Source organism: Hemibagrus wyckioides, linkage group LG18 (genome assembly GCF_019097595.1).
Source record: "Hemibagrus wyckioides isolate EC202008001 linkage group LG18, SWU_Hwy_1.0, whole genome shotgun sequence".
In the NCBI taxonomy this organism is placed as follows: domain Eukaryota; kingdom Metazoa; phylum Chordata; class Actinopteri; order Siluriformes; family Bagridae; genus Hemibagrus; species Hemibagrus wyckioides.
The window spans coordinates 4,500,001-4,517,500 of record NC_080727.1 but is presented as its reverse complement, the minus strand read 5'-3'; the positions used below and the strand labels follow the sequence as shown (position 1 = coordinate 4,517,500).

The window sequence follows — 17,500 nt, the reverse complement described above, 5'->3', positions numbered from 1 at the left end:
GTGATGAAGTGATGCGTAGACGTGTTCGCTCTGAGCGCTTGATGCAGCATTTTGACACATTGAAGCGATGAGCGAAAGACTTCAGCGATATTTACTCTCTCCTGCCACTTTAAACGCGAGCAGAGAGGGCAGGAGGTGAAGAGAAAACCAATGTTGCTTAAGTGTGAATGCTTCCTGGAGGCGAGAACTTTTGCCATCGCTGCTTCAACGTAGACTTTTAAAATTTCTCTTCCAGTGTGCTTGTTGGTTTTCTCATTACGGAAGGCTGTCATGCATGCTATTCCAAAGCGAACGCAATTCTGGTGTTAACGCTACCTCCGTTAACCCTCCATCCGTCTCCGTACCGAGACTCGAGCTCCGACTCGCAATTGGCTGAGATTACAGTAACAGCCGTTTCACCTCCCGCAGTTCCCGCTCCACCTCGGCTCTATCGGGAGCAAATTAGTTTTAGAATTAGCCTCTCAAACACGTGGAGTCCTGCTGTAAATCTCATTTAAATGTTCCTTGACCTTTGCTAAGACTCCAATCTCAAAATACTTTACTGTTTTTCCCCCCTCCATGGCTCCGCACTTCTCTCTCTTTAAGCATGGACACATTTGGAAAACACTGGCATTTTCCTTCTGCCCTTCAACGTCTCGACGTCCTAAACAGCTTTGTGTTGGTTTTATTCAGTGAAATGCGTCGCTGCTGAAAGGTCACCGGGACTTACATGAGGAGATAACAAAATTAATTAAAGTCAGCTGAGCCTTCAGAGCTATGGAAGGAGGTGTGAAGCACAGCGTTCGGCGACGCGAGCTGAATTCCCAGGCCATTCCTTCTTTGTAGGGGGATGAAGGAGGAGAAGTGCGTACTTCATAATGAGACTGAGAAACATGTCAATCACTTAGAGAATGAAAAAGACCAGTGACGCGGTCCTGTTTCAATGAAACGAATAATTTACCAAAAATACTCTGTATGGCATTATGCCTAATGTCACCAAATGTAAATATGAACATTTGTGTCACAGCAGAGTTTTTTTAAGCGTAGCACTTTTCTTTAGTTTTAGGGCAAAACAGAAAGGTAATGATGTGGAAGCTTAGTGGTTAAGGTGCTGGATTACTGATCAGAAGGTCGTGAGATCAAATCCCAGATCCACCAAGCTGCCACTACTGGGGCCCTTGAGCGAGGCCCTTAACCCTCAATTGCTCAGTTGTATAAAATGAGATAAAATGTCCCTTTAGGTGAAGAAAGCATGACTGTTTCAGACTCATTTTCAGATGCTACTGAGGCTGGATAATGGAGATCTAGGAGTTGCTGTAGATGATGCACACTCCCATCTATAAGGAGCAGAGCTATAAAGCGAGCTCTGTTGATGGAGATGAGCTTCCATGCTGCGTACACTCACTTCCAGAGTCTGTGATTTCAACTGAGCTGCCAGAGAATCTGGTACAGTGTAAATAGAGATGGAATGCCACACACACACACACAGAGGAAGAGCAAGAAAAGAGCCAGGAATAAGACAGTACTGTTTCAATGTTTGGGTGCTGCGTTCCATGGCACATTATCAGTAAGGCTCAGAGGTAAGATTAAAAAGAAGTGGGGGCGAGAGAGGCGGTGCTGTCATGCCAGCTCCATACAAAGCAGCCCTCGGGGTTCAGAAAAGAGCCCACTAATGAGCCAATTACCTACACACACACTCACCTCACTGATGCTCAGAATATAGCTTCTTATTCTTTATTTGAATCTTTCTTGAGACCTGAAAACCACTACAGTATATGTGGAAATGTGATCGTTCATCAGGCACATGCAACAGACGCAAACACGCTCGTACACACTCCTTCCTCTAACCGAAGCTGTCTTTTTTCCTCAAGAAGAAATAAAAAGAGGCGTGGGCTGGATGCGAGGGAACGTTCCCAGAGTTCTGCTGTCAGCCTGCGCAGTCATTAAGAGAGCTAAACCCGTGATTATAGTTGCCTACACCCCAGCAGGGCGGCGAGTACGACTCTGCATCGCTATGCAAATCCAGCCCGCTCCCTGCAGCTGCGCCCTTCACCGACACCGATGCCCGACTCTCCAGACGCCTTATCAGAGCCCGCTCTCTCTCGGAGCGGCCGTGCGGCGTCTCGGTGTTTACATTTCAGAGCCGGCAGATATGGAAGTGAAAGGAATGTGCAGAAAGTGAAACGACAGCTGGAGGAGAGATAAAGGACAGGAGAATGCTCAGGAACAGGAGAAAGCTGGAAAGGTTATGAGAAGAGAATAAGTAATAATGTTTTTTGGATTATATGCAGCGTGTGTCCGTTCAGCAGCTGGTGGAACTGTGTGAGCAGAAGATCTCCGTGCCAGCGGCTATTTCTCTTGTCGATGATCTAATCTCACTTCCTGCTGGGTTTATCTTATGGCTTAACTCGACATGCAGTTATGAGGGATATTTATATGACTGGTATATAACCAAGACAAAAATGACGATGTAAACAGTGTTCTTTTGTATAGACAACACGTTGGATATTACACACGCTTTAGGTGGGTTTTGGATCCCACAGGCATGAGATGTTATTACTCATAGAGGCAGCAGTGGGCAGACATGAAGGGTGCGGCATAGAGCCAGAGTGACCGCTACTTAATACTAACCACTTGCTTTGATTTTACTTTCAAGTGTCCACTTTAGAGATGCTAAACTAGTCAAATAACTGTCCACAACCTGTTGGATATGACTCCATGACCCTAGCAAGAGACAAAAACCGCTACAGGACGCACATTTCTTTGCTTAGCATGGCAATAATATTTTATAGGACAGAGATTTTAATTACTTGAATCTGATTGGTCAGAAGTTTTTTTTTCCTATAACAGCAGCTTATGATAATTCTGGCTTTAATTTAAATCCATGCTTCATACTATACCATAGCACTCAATGGAGTACAGTATCGTTGCTATAGCAACAGCTTATTCACAGGGACTTGTAAGTTGGACAGTCGATGGGCAGATTTCTGAAGTGTTCCAGTGAAAGGAACTCTTAATGCTTCAGCATATCAAGACATTTTGGACATTTTGGACATTTTGCTCCCAACTTTGTAGGAACAGTTTGGGGATGACCCCTTCCTGTTCCAACATGACTGCACACCAGTGCACAAAACAAGGTCCATAAAGACATGGATGAGTGAGTTTGGTGTGGAGGAACTTGACTGACCTGCACAGAGTCCTGACCTCAACCCCATAGAACACCTTCGGGATAAATTAAAGCGGAGACTGTGAGCCAGACCTTCTCCTCCATCATCAGTACCTGACCTCACAAATGCTCTTCTAGTGGAATGGTCAAAAATTCCCATAAACACACTCCTAAACCTTGTGGAAAATCTTCCCAGAAGAGTTGAAGCTGTTATAGCTGCAAAGGGCGGGACAACTCCATATTACATTCATGTGCATGGAAAGGCAGACGTCCCAAAACTTTTGGCAATATCGTGTATCCCCCTTCATCTTACAGCAGATAAAATGGACTCCAAACCTCTCTCGAGCTCCTTGATATACCACAGACCTGAAAGAGCAAACTACAAAGTGGGTGAGGAATTTGTCAAGTGTCTCAGACTAACACAGCTGTAATAACACTGTGCTTGTGCTGAACACAGCAGTATGAGGCTTCAGAAAACCGCCGCAGGTAAACCAGGTCTCTGTAAAAAGGCTGAGGATCCAGAGCGGGTAGTGAGGCATGGTATGAATGAGCTTATGGCTGTTTTCATGTGTCAGGCTTCAGAAAGCCTCCGGATCTGCAAAACTGATTCAGCATAAGTTTCGGGCCAGTGATCAGGAGTCCTGCAGGGCCACGCTCTCGGGTTCGTGATTTCACTAAAGCCATACGGACGCCCACAAACCGTGAAGCATTCTCCGGGCTGAAGATAACACTCTTATCTACTTCCTTTTTATGCGGAGCACTGACACTGCTTCCGTTTCCTGCTGTTTTTTTACACACACACACAAGGTCTCACTGACCTCTCCTTGAAGTCCAGGAAGATCTTTCCCAGTCCGCTGCCTCCGATCACCATGTTCTGGTCGATGGCCCTCAGCAAGGCGAAATGGACTCTGATGATATCCTACAGAACATTTCACTTTCAGCATGATTCGTTTAACAGTATGCCTCAATATTCATTAAACAAATTTACCAGCAGATGATGAGTCATTACCATCATTCCTCTAAAAATAGGTGTGGGTTATAACATTTATAAATACATCACTGTGGTCATGTTCTAGTTGATCATTGTTTGCAGAGTCTGTTGGTGTGGTGACAAAACAGCAATCACATCTCAACCAAAGCAAGCGGGCAGCAAAGCAATGTGACCTAGATCTGCTTAAAAAATGATCTGACTCTGAATCAATTTGAATATGAATCAATTTGACTCTGAATTGCTTCAACTCTGACTTTGACTTTGAATTACTTGATCAACTGATTCTGAATTGATTCGAGTTTGAATTACTTTGATTCTGAGTTGCTTAGACTCTGAAGGGACTCCAAACTTGACTCTGAATCAACTACAATCAACTTGACTCTGAATTGACTAGACTCTGAATTGCTTAAACTCTGAATCGACTCCAAATCAAACTTGACTCTGAATCGACACCAAATCAATTCGACTCTGAATTGTTTAGTCTCTGAATCGTCTCCAAGTCGACTCTAAATCGACTCCAAATCAACCTGACTCTGAGTTGAATCCAAATCAACGTGACTCTGAATCGACTCGACTCTGAATTGCTTAGACTCTGAATCGTCTCCAAGTCGCATCTGAACGGACTCCAAATCATCTTGACTCTGAATCAACTCGCCTCGGAATCGATTCAAGTCTGAATCGACTCCGAATCAACTCGACTCTGAATCGACTGCAAAATGTAATGTCTCAAAACGTACAGTACATTTTGGATGGAAGCAGTTTCTTTGCAGAATCACAGATTGCAAACTGAGCAGCTGTGATGTATTATTTAATAATTAATAATTGCTATTATTAATTATTAATTAATAATTAATAAACAAATACAATACTAAATCAAATTTAAAGGTTGATTTATCAGTTTGTTTATGATATATATAACTAGTGTCAGCCTGGATAGCTAAAAATTGTCTCATACAGGACACAACTGGGTTAAAAGATTTAATTCAGGAGGAGCGTTACAGATATTCCGACATCTTCTCTCAGGTGTGTGACTGTAGCTATCCAAACGGCTTGATCACAGCATGAGGAAATCATCCTGAACTAGCAAGGATCAGATATCTCTGGGGAAAACGCACTGTTTTCATCAGCACTGGTATGATATGGAACGGAAGATCACATCTTGTCATGTTTAAAAAATATCTTCTATACAGCCAGATTTACATCCCAGACCAGCAGTGATGCAGTAGAGTTTATAAAAGTTAAAAGTTTGACGCACCTCCAGATTCACAAATATGGCCTTCATCTCCGATGGGGTTAGGACTTGCTTCAAGGGGATCATGTAACTCTGTGGGAACAGACAGGGAGGAAATCGTACAGTATAAACACTTTCGTCTCCACTTTCTCTTTCCGTTGTGTAAGTGATGATTAGAAACATTGCTCATTATGTTCTACAAACAGCTGCAGTAATTCAACTCCTGTCCCGTTGTGCAAACACACGTTTCCTCGGCTTTCGCACCCTCTCCGAGGCGAAGCCGTAAAAATCCTCCTGCGGCGTTCGCATTTACGTACCGCCCCCCACCCCCCGCTGATCAAAACACGTAAACGGCTTTGAAGGGAAAAAAAAAGTTAGATATAGATAAAGCAGCGCTGCCAATTTTCTAAACAGCGTGAATCCTGAGGAACGAAAGAAAAAAACGAAATCATTTATCTCGGCTGAAAGGTAATGAGGAGTTCACATGGAGGAGCGATACTGAATCAATTAGGGCAAAATGAATCAAATGATCATGTGGGATTGATGCTTACCCAATTCCCCCATGTTTGCTTTGCCGAGACGATATAAAGTAGAACATCTCTCATTAGCCGACATGATCGAAACCTAGCACCGCTACACCAGGCTTTATTACGAGACTTACGCTCGGTTTAGACAGAGCGAGGAGAAAAAACTGTCTGTGAGTGTAGAATATGACAGCTGAACTGCGATAAAAATGTGAATGTTGACTTAAAATAGGAATTAGCCTTGTTCCAGAGACATGATGATGAGCAGAGTTTGTATCACATACACCATAAAAGATTTATATAGAATGCAAAAAAAAAACAATTAAAAATAAAAAAAATTAAGATTTTTATAGCTTACATTGTGTTACAATGGGACACGTAAACAAATATTAAATTGTGTCATTTTAAAGAGAGAGAGAGAGAGAGACAGACAATGGAAGGCTGGGGATGTGTGTGTTAGTGAATGCGTGTGTGTTAGTGAATGTGTGTGTGTTAGTGAATGTGTGTGTTAGTAAATGTGTGTGTGTTAGTGAATGTGTGTGTTAGTAAATGTGTGTGTGTTAGTGAATGCGTGTGTGTTAGTGAATGTGTGTGTTAGTGAATGTGTGTTAGTGAATGTGTGTGTGTTAGTAAATGTGTGTGTGTTAGTGAATGTGTGTGTATCAGTAAATGTGTGTGTTAGTGAATGTGTGTGTATCAGTAAATGTGTGTGTTAGTGAATGTGTGTGTATCAGTAAATGTGTGTGTGTGTCAGTGAATGCGTGTTAGTGAATGTGTGTGTATCAGTAAATGTGTGTGTGTCAGTGAATGTGTGTGTATCAGTAAATGTGTGTGTGTGTTAGTGAATGCGTGTTAGTGAATGTGTGTGTATCAGTAAATGCGTGTTAGTGAATGTGTGTTAGTGAATGTGTGTGTGTTAGTGAATGTGTGTGTATCAGTAAATGTGTGTGTGTGTTAGTGAATGCCTGTTAGTGAATGTGTGTTAGTGAATGTGTGTGTATCAGTAAATGTGTGTGTGTTAGTGAATGTGTGTATCAGTAAATGTGTGTGTGTGTTAGTGAATGCGTGTTAGTGAATGTGTGTGTATCAGTAAATGTGTGTGTTAGTGAATGTGTGTGTATCAGTAAATGTGTGTGTGTTAGTGAATGCGTGTTAGTGAATGTGTGTGTATCAGTAAATGTGTGTGTGTTAGTGAATGTGTGTGTATCAGTAAATGCGTGTTAGTGAATGTGTGTTAGTGAATGTGTGTGTATCAGTAAATGTGTGTGTGTGTCAGTGAATGTGTGTGTATCAGTAAATGTGTGTGTGTTAGTGAATGCGTGTTAGTGAATGTGTGTGTATCAGTAAATGTGTGTGTGTTAGTGAATGTGTGTGTATCAGTAAATGTGTGTGTGTTAGTGAATGTGTGTGTATCAGTAAATGTGTGTGTGTGTTAGTGAATGCGTGTTAGTGAATGTGTGTTAGTGAATGTGTGTGTATCAGTAAATGTGTGTGTGTTAGTGAATGTGTGTGTATCAGTAAATGTGTGTGTTAGTGAATGTGTGTGTATCAGTAAATGTGTGTTAGTGAATGTGTGTGTATCAGTAAATTTGTGTGTTAGTGAATGTGTGTGTATCAGTAAATTTGTGTGTGAGTGAATGTGTGTGTATCAGTAAATGTGTGTGTTAGTGAATGTGTGTGTATCAGTAAATGTGTGTGTATCAGTAAATGTGTGTTAGTGAATGTGTGTGTATCAGTAAATGTGTGTGTGTCAGTGAATGCGTGTTAGTGAATGTGTGTTAGTGAATGTGTGTGCATCAGTAAATGTGTGTGTGTTAGTGAATGTGTGTGTATCAGAAAAATTTGTGTTAGTGAATGTGTGTGTATCAGTAAATGTGTGTGTTAGTGAATGTGTGTGTATCAGTAAATGTGTGTGTTAGTGAATGTGTGTGTATCAGTAAATGTGTGTGTGTCAGTGAATGCGTGTTAGTGAATGTGTGTGTATCAGTAAATGCGTGTTAGTGAATGTGTGTTAGTGAATGTGTGTGTATCAGTAAATGTGTGTGTGTTAGTGAATGTGTGTGTATCAGTAAATGTGTGTGTGTGTTAGTGAATGCCTGTTAGTGAATGTGTGTTAGTGAATGTGTGTGTATCAGTAAATGTGTGTGTGTTAGTGAATGTGTGTGTATCAGTAAATGTGTGTGTGTGTTAGTGAATGCGTGTTAGTGAATGTGTGTGTATCAGTAAATGTGTGTGTGTTAGTGAATGTGTGTGTATCAGTAAATGTGTGTGTGTTAGTGAATGCGTGTTAGTGAATGTGTGTGTATCAGTAAATGTGTGTGTGTTAGTGAATGTGTGTGTATCAGTAAATGCGTGTTAGTGAATGTGTGTTAGTGAATGTGTGTGTATCAGTAAATGTGTGTGTGTTAGTGAATGTGTGTGTATCAGTAAATGTGTGTGTGTCAGTGAATGCGTGTTAGTGAATGTGTGTGTATCAGTAAATGTGTGTGTGTTAGTGAATGTGTGTGTATCAGTAAATTTGTGTGTTAGTGAATGTGTGTGTATCAGTAAATGTGTGTGTGTGTTAGTGAATGTGTGTTAGTGAATGTGTGTGTATCAGTAAATGTGTGTGTGTTAGTGAATGTGTGTGTATCAGTAAATGTGTGTGTGTGTTAGTGAATGTGTGTGTATCAGTAAATGTGTGTGTGTGTTAGTGAATGTGTGTGTATCAGTAAATGTGTGTGTGTTAGTGAATGTGTGTGTATCAGTAAATGTGTGTGTGTGTCAGTGAATGTGTGTGTATCAGTAAATGTGTGTGTGTTAGTGAATGCGTGTTAGTGAATGTGTGTGTATCAGTAAATGTGTGTGTGTTAGTGAATGTGTGTGTATCAGTAAATGTGTGTGTGTTAGTGAATGTGTGTGTATCAGTAAATGTGTGTGTGTGTTAGTGAATGCGTGTTAGTGAATGTGTGTGTATCAGTAAATGTGTGTGTGTTAGTGAATGTGTGTGTATCAGTAAATGTGTGTGTGTGTTAGTGAATGCGTGTTAGTGAATGTGTGTTAGTGAATGTGTGTTAGTGAATGTGTGTGTATCAGTAAATGTGTGTGTGTGTCAGTGAATGTGTGTGTATCAGTAAATGTGTGTGTGTTAGTGAATGCGTGTTAGTGAATGTGTGTGTATCAGTAAATGTGTGTGTGTTAGTGAATGTGTGTGTATCAGTAAATGTGTGTGTGTTAGTGAATGTGTGTGTATCAGTAAATGTGTGTGTGTGTTAGTGAATGCGTGTTAGTGAATGTGTGTTAGTGAATGTGTGTGTATCAGTAAATGTGTGTGTGTTAGTGAATGTGTGTGTATCAGTAAATGTGTGTGTGTGTTAGTGAATGTGTGTGTATCAGTAAATGTGTGTGTGTGTTAGTGAATGTGTGTGTATCAGTAAATGTGTGTGTGTGTTAGTGAATGCGTGTTAGTGAATGCGTGTTAGTGAATGTGTGTGTATCAGTAAATGTGTGTGTTAGTGAATGTGTGTGTATCAGTAAATGTGTGTGTGTGTTAGTGAATGCGTGTTAGTGAATGTGTGTTAGTGAATGTGTGTGTATCAGTAAATGTGTGTGTGTGTTAGTGAATGCGTGTTAGTGAATGTGTGTGTCAGTAAATGTGTGTGTGTTAGTGAATGCGTGTGTTAGTAAATGTGTGTGTGTTAGTGAATGCGTGTTAGTGAATGTGTGTGTCAGTAAATGTGTGTGTTATTGAATGCGTGTGTTAGTAAATGTGTGTCAGTAAATGTGTGTGTTAGTGAATGTGTGTGTGTTAGTGAATGTGTGTGTGTTAGTGAATGTGTGTGAGTCAGTAAATATGTGTGTTAGTGAATGTGTGTGTGTTAGTGCATGTGTGTGAGTCAGTAAATATGTGTGTGTTAGTGAATGTGTGTGTCAGTAAATGTGTGTGTTAGTGAATGTGTGTGTGTTAGTGAATGTGTGTGTCAGTAAATGTGTGTGTTAGTGAATGCGTGTGTTAGTAAATGTGTGTCAGTAAATGTGTGTGTTAGTGAATGTGTGTGTGTTAGTGAATGTGTGTGTCAGTAAATGTGTGTGTTAGTGAATGCGTGTTAGTGAATGTGTGTGTCAGTAAATGTGTGTGTTAGTGAATGCGTGTGTTAGTAAATGTGTGTCAGTAAATGTGTGTGTTAGTGAATGTGTGTGTGTTAGTGAATGTGTGTTTTAGTGCATGTGTGTGAGTCAGTAAATATGTGTGTGTTAGTGAATGTGTGTGTGTTAGTGCATGTGTGTGAGTCAGTAAATATGTGTGTGTTAGTGAATGTGTGTGTGTTAGTGCATGTGTGTGAGTCAGTAAATATGTGTGTGTTAGTGAATGTGTGTGTGTTAGTGCATGTGTGTGAGTCAGTAAATATGTGTGTGTTAGTGAATGTGTGTGTGTTAGTGAATGCGTGTTAGTGAATGTGTGTGTCAGTAAATGTGTGTGTTAGTGAATGCGTGTTAGTGAATGTGTGTGTCAGTAAATGTGTGTGTTAGTGAATGCGTGTGTTAGTAAATGTGTGTGTCAGTAAATGTGTGTGTTAGTGAATGTGTGTGTTAGTAAATGTGTGTGTCAGTAAATGTGTGTGTTAGTGAATGTGTGTGTGTTAGTGAATGTGTGTTTTAGTGCATGTGTGTGAGTCAGTAAATATGTGTGTGTTAGTGAATGTGTGTGTGTTAGTGCATGTGTGTGAGTCAGTAAATATGTGTGTGTTAGTGAATGCATGTGTTAGTGAATGTGTGTGTGTTAGGGTGAGTATAAAAACAATGCTTAGAGGACTTGCTCAGGCCAACACTATTGATCTGCTGAGACAACATCTGTAGTGTCTAATTAAGCTATAAAAAGAGAGTGCTCTCTCCCTCTCTCCTTCCCTCTATCCCTCTATCATTCTCACCCACACAAAGCTGTTTTTTGTACTCTTGTGCCTGTTCTTTATCCTTTCCATATCCAGCTTCCTCCTAAAATTTAACACCCCACTCGATGACCTCACAAACCCCGCCCCCTCCAGGGCATCCCCATAACCACCATAATGTCCTTTAACTTATCCTGCATTATGATGGGATAAATCGGCTGCGTGAAAAACTTTTAGTTACTCGAACTGTCTTACAACTAGAAAATCTTGTATTTAAATACACAAGGAAAAAAATGTTTAAAAGGGAAAAAAATGATTTAGCAGCAATTTATTAATAAATATAATGTTTTTAGGTTTAGATTAAAAAAAGAAGCCATGAATGGCATGTAGTATTTAAATATAAATTAAATGTAAAAATAAATAATAAACAATAAAATAAAATATAAAACATTAATACAATATAAAAAAGTAAATAAATAAGTAAATAAATAAATAAGTAGGTAAGTAATAAACAAATAATTAAGTAAGTAGGTAAGCAAGTAAAATAAATAAATAAATAAATAAATACATAAATTAATAAATAGACAAGCAAGTAAAAATAAATAAATAAATAAATAAGTAAATAAATAAATAAATAAATAGGTAAGTAAGTAGGTAAGCAAGTAAAAAATAAGTAAATAAATAAATGAATGAATGAATGAATGAATAAATAAATAATTTTCTTGTCATTTTATTACCCGAGACAAAAACACACACAATAAAATTTAATCCAAAAAATCTAAAGTGATTTCTTTTTCATTGCATGTGCTTAATTCTTGAGGTATAATAAAGAAAAGAAAAGTCCATATGGATTTCATTAATTAATTAAGTAATATTTAATTAAATCTAAATACAAGCCAACTGATTTATAAAATGAATTTGTGAGAGGTCATGGACTCAGTTTAGACTCAGTTTAAGATCTGAGCCTGAGGGAATTTATCTGGGCTCCACCTCTCCATCCTCACCTTTTCAATGTCCTCCAGTGTCTTGTAGTACTTCGCTTCAGTCTCCTGGATCTCCACCAAGCAGCAGTTCCTCTTGTCGTCCTCCGTCATGCCCATTTTCTGTGACGGAAACAGCAAGCACATACACACAGAGGGCTGTAGGACATTCTGGATAGATAATAAAGCCATGAGTTTTCTGAGTTCCTGTGCACACTGTAAGGTAGAGGAACCACAACAGTCAGGAGGAAGCAGACCAAGAAGCAGAAAGAGGAAAAGGAAAACAAAGCAGGACAAGGAATATATATCACACGAACATCAGACTAATACAGATGGATCACATTCGACAGGGAATCAGGTTGGGGTTCTACAGCACACTTTGGGAAAGGGGAGGTTCATTCACAGCATTGTGTGTCTGTGTGTGTGTTTGTGTTTTATTTTTATTTATCCAGTTTATTCAGCACCGCTGGACTGGTGCTAATGGTTTAAGTTCACTATAGTAGTTGGGAAAAGCTTCATGCTGGTTCGCACACACATCAGAACATCTGGACCTTCAATCCCGACACCGATCCTTCATTTCCATAAACATCTACCATCCCGAAAAACCAGAGAGAGACAGGCGTGGAGGCAGAGATGAAAGAAGGAAAGAAGGACTGTGGTCTTCCATGTTGCCCAGATCAGAGGAGCTCAGGATCATCAGATGTGTTTGAGGGTTCGGGAAGAAGACTGAACATCTGGGAGTTGAAGTGAACATGTGTGTTACATCATAACGTGTGTGTGTAATCCATGCTGGAAGCAGTCGGGGAGGAGATTAGAGACGTTTCTGATTCAGGAACAGGCCGCAGACACATGTGATGTCAGTGGGAAAACCCAGTGGTGCTTTTCTTTTAACTGGAGTTGAATCTCTCTCTCTCTCTCTCTCTCTATTTACAGGGTGCAGTTTGGAAATCCCTCCCCAGGTCTCCTCTCCTTTTTCCTCTCCCTCCTCCTCCTCCTCCCTTCCCTTCCCTTCCCCTCTCCACTCCACTAGGCCCTTCTCTTCTCTTCCCTCCTCTTCTCCTCTCCTCCCTTTCTTTCTCCTCTCTTCCCTTCTCTTCTCCTCCCTTCCCTTCTCCTCTCCTCCATGCTCCTCCCTTCCCTTCTCCTCTCCTCTCTTCCCTTCTCTTCTCCTCTCCTTCCTTCCCTGTACTCTCCTCTCCTCCCTTCCCTTCTCCTCCATGCTCCTTTCTTCCCTTCCCTTCTTCTCTTCCCCCTTCCCTTCTCCACTCGGGCTACACCCTTCTCTTCTCTCCTGTTCCACTCTCCTCCCTTCCCTGTATTTCCTCCCTTCCTTTCTCCTCTCTTCCCTTCTCATCCTTCTTCTCTCCTCGCTTCCCTTCTCATCGTCTCCCTTTCCTTCCCTTCTCCTCTCTTCTCCTTTCCCTCTTCCCTTCCTCTCCTTTCCCTTCCCTTCTCCTCCCTTTCCCTCTCCTCTCCTCCCTTCCGTCTCTTTCTCCCCCTTCCCTTCCCTTCTCCTATCCTCTCCTTTCCCTTCCCTCCTCCTCCCTTTCCCTCTCCTCTCCTCTTCTTCCCTTCCATTTCCTCTCCATCTCCAGGGTTTTTCAATTATTAATGAATCTACATGGTCAACGATGCACTTATTCCAGGGGCCATTTGCTCAGTTGTAAACAACACGACTTTGAATATTTAGTGCTTTTAAGACGGTAATAAAGCCGTTATAATACCATAATTAACTTGTGTACACTGTATGTACATGGCGACGTCTCAGTCACTTGTAGTGGAGTTTGTGCTTCTTATTTATCATCATCTTCAAGGTTCATGGAGGTGTCACACTTTATTCTGCTCTGTATAAATGACATCATTCAAACTGATTAAAATGACCGAATATTATATTTCTCTTTCGGCAGTGAATCGGATATTTACTTCTCAGGGTCATCACACACCGGTCCATCTATCGCTCATTCCACACTGTTACGCCTTTGTCGTGTTGTCGTGACACTACATATTGTCCAGTGATTATCTTCTAGCACGCTCCGGTCAATTTTCTACATCACGCAGCACCAAGGCTTTGGAGAAGGTCATTTTGTTCTACTGGATCCTTGTATATGGCTAGAAAGCTCTCTATCGTTTCCTCATTAGATGTTAAGAAAACTCAGGTCATGTGACTATTTGGAGTGTGTCAGCTGTCTGTACGTCTTTAAGTCTCTTAACAGTTCCTAAACCTTCGAAGCAACAAGGTGGTGTCTGACCGCTTCTTTGGTGATAAGTCCCGCCTCCTGTACTCTGATTGGCTAATTTACATAAACACACACAGACTTGAGGTTGTTTACATCCAGGATAGTGGTGTTAATTATCCCACAAATACGTTTCGCTGGACATTCTTAAATCTGATTGGTCAGAAGGTGTGACACGAGGTTAAGAGTTCCAGCTTTCTGGTCTCCCTGTGCGCGGATGTCACTGTGCGGGAGAGGACGTACTGAACACTAAGGGGGACAGAGAGAAAGGGCACTGAGGGACCAACACACTCATATGCAGTAGGAACTCACCTGCATGTATCGGATCTGCAGCGTTAAGGAGGCAAAGTGGCATATGTAAGCAGAGCACATCAACTCACACACACAGCCTTGGGAATAATGAAGGAAGATTAATTCAGTCGTTCTCCAAATGAGCTCTCAAACACGAACGCACGCATTATATCTCTCTGCCGCTTATTCTCTCTCTCTCTCACACACACACACACACACACACACTCACACCGTTATGACTAAAGTGGCTCACTCACCATGGGCTGTCTAACTTCCACCTTAATGATGTCCTCATAGATATCGTCTCCTTCATCTTCACACGGCACGCAGTCATAGATATCATCCTCACCCACATCGTGCTCACTGCAGACACACACACACACACACACACAGACAGATGAACAAAAAGCAGGTGAGACACACTAATGCAGCCTGAAACAAATGCCCAGAGATGTTGAAAAAGAATCTTTCCACAGGTCTAGAATGCTTCCAGTTTAATTCTGTGTTGTTTACACAGCAGTACTAGTCACTATACAGGAAAGGAATAAGGATCATTAATGGAAATGAGTGTGAACAAACAATATCAAATTATTACAGTAAAGTGAACCAGATCATGACCAGGGAACACATCTGTTTACAAGCATCGTATTTAATCTGAGTCGAATACACGTGCACGAGGCAGCGTTGTTCATGTGGAACACTGGTGATGGAGATTGACTCCAGATTAGGATACTGACTGTTTAGAATCATTTAGTCAGAAACATTTGGTAGCAGAGTCAGAATAAGAGATAGTTACAGTTACAATCAGAGGACGAATCAAAGTCAGAATCAAAGTCAGTCACAATCAGAATCAATGTCAGAATCAGAATCAGAGCCAGTCAGAATCAGTGTCAGAATCAGTCAGTCAGAATCAGCATCAGAGTCAGTCTGAATCAAAGTCAGAATCAAAGTCAGTTACAATCAGAACCAAAGTCAGTCACAGTCAGAACCAAAGTCAGTCACAATCAGAACCAAAGTCAGCCGCAATATGTCAGTATTAGAATCAATCAAAGGTAAAACGAAGTCACAATCGGTGCGTCTAAGTTAGTAGTCAGTCAGTCAGAGTCAGTAAGAGTCAGTCAGTCAGAGTCAGTTAGAGTCAGAGGGCAGAGTGCATTTCAATTCAAGTTTATTTATTTATCTCTCAAGTGTATCAGAGTGTGTCTAAAAAGCCAGGTACCACTTGACATTTGTGTGTGTGTCTGTGTGTGTGTGTGTGTGTGTGTGTGTGTGTGTGCGCATTTCATCTGAGCATTATCGCTGTCTTCATTCTCCAGGTAAATAAACTCCTGACCCAGTCTGATCACCATGTCATCAGTGTGAGGTGACTTTCTCTCTCCTGCCCCACATTCACATAGGGAAGAACACTCAGCACACACACACACACACACACACAAAACCCTCACCAAAACTTCACACACCCACACACCCACACTGCTGGAATCCACTAGTTAATTAGTCTGCACTAACAGTAGATCTGTGTCTGCTTTGCACCTCCTGCCTCAGATCCACACAAAACCTCATCATCACCTAGACAACTCAAGCTGCTCCAAACTCGGACTTCCTGTTTTCCGTCAGGACGTGACAACAAGCGTGACCAAAACGAACCGAACTCAGGCCACTCCAGCAGCTTAGCGGTTTGCCAAAGATGGAGAGAAGCTTCAGAGAGGAGAGCAGACTCAGACGGCACTCGTTTTTCACGGCGAGTCTGACTTTGTCCGCACGTCACCGCAGCATTCAGCGGAAACTCGTACAACTTCAGACAACGTCGGTGTGGTGTGTGCCTTCGAGACGTCAATTAGCCATTCACCATTAGCCTGGACGTGAGCGCCACTAACAGCATGATGCTTCTGGAAGCTAATCAGAAGATTACTAATGTAGGCTTAACACAGCATGACACTCGATGCTTTATTATTATTATCCTTATTATTACAGCTACTTCATCTTCATCGCTTCATCCTGGATGTAGCTTCGACGGCGTCAGAGAGCAGTATGGACAGCAGGAGCTCTACCGGGTCGCTTTAACGGCGATCCTTCGGATGTTTTTCTGCTGAAAGAGATAGCGCATGCCTGAGATGATTAGAGTTCCAGTCGCCGACTTAATGGCTGGATACGAAGACTCTACATGAGCAACAATACAGTTTACTTAACCGACCCTCACTACACTCACTTATCATCTTATGTGATGTACGCAAAGTTCTGGAAAGTTCTCAGCATCCCTGCTATGAAGAATACACACTTCAATACTCTACGTTAATATTAATCCTTACATTTAAAAGCTGATGATGAATCACTTACATTTTGCTCTGTGTAATATAATCAGTCCTCGTAGGAGACAGCGATCGTGCGCTGGTTTCTTAACTCGGACGGAGCTAAGTGCGTGTGTGTGTGTGTGTGTGTGTGTGGAAATGGACGGCGGGCCTTTAAAACTCGCCAGACTCGTCCGTATGTCCCGACTTACATTCCTCACAGCTCCAGTAACCTCCTCACTCTAGATGCGGAATCATCTGAAGATTCTACAGAGAATTATGGTTTAATTAATTAATTAATTAACTGAATATTATTAATCATCCAGGATTTTAAGAGGTGTTTCATTCTTCTGCTCACTGAATGCGTAAACACAATAAGCGGTCATAATTTATTGATTGATTGTAAAGTCCAATCAAACCCTTATCACTGAATGTTATACCCATTTTTATTTATTTATATTCGATAAATTTTTTATTTTATCCCGCTCTATCTTTCCCATTCACTTCCTCCTTTCTGTGTTAATGGAGCAGTGCGATTCCGAACCGAATTCAACACGTATTATGTAAACAAAACCAACAAACTAAACCAAACAAAAACAAACAGAAAAAGTAAGCGGAAGTCTTCTTCAAGGAACGAGTGTGTCAGGAACGTCCCACCCCCCAGCCCCCGGGCTATAGCTGATCCTTCTCGTAATTCGAGTTTGACTTTGTTTCATTTTTTACTTGTGAAAAATGATAAGAATGTTCCTGCATCCGAATCAGGAATAAAGTACAGGGCTGTAATCAAATATTCAGCAAACACACAGATTGTCGGCTGTCTAATTTTTTAATTACGGGTTTGTGGTTCAGCCAAATGCCCCCCTGGGGGGGGGGGGATTGGAAATTGTGCCTGACCAAACCGAGAGGAGGAGACAGATAATTAAAAAAAAATAAAAGTACTTTCCACCCAAA

General features: G+C 41.2%; 1 protein-coding gene across 8 annotated transcripts in view; it reads right to left on the bottom strand.

The window, feature by feature from the left end:
- The window catches only part of vav2 (vav 2 guanine nucleotide exchange factor), a 187,777-nt gene that overhangs the window by 25,332 nt on the left and 144,945 nt on the right, over positions 1-17,500 (bottom strand). For 4 of the 8 annotated variants that reach the window (XM_058415578.1, XM_058415579.1, XM_058415581.1 and 1 more), the window contains exons 5-9: positions 14,519-14,624; positions 14,283-14,297; positions 11,761-11,859; positions 5,392-5,460; positions 3,964-4,064 (exon numbers count right to left, since the gene is read on the bottom strand). In XM_058415578.1, coding sequence (XP_058271561.1) covers positions 3,964-4,064; positions 5,392-5,460; positions 11,761-11,859; positions 14,283-14,297; positions 14,519-14,624 — 390 coding nt within the window. The remainder of the gene's footprint in view (positions 1-3,963; positions 4,065-5,391; positions 5,461-11,760; positions 11,860-14,282; positions 14,298-14,518; positions 14,625-17,500) is intronic. The other 4 variants (XM_058415580.1, XM_058415582.1, XM_058415584.1 and 1 more) reach the window with 1 other exon arrangement.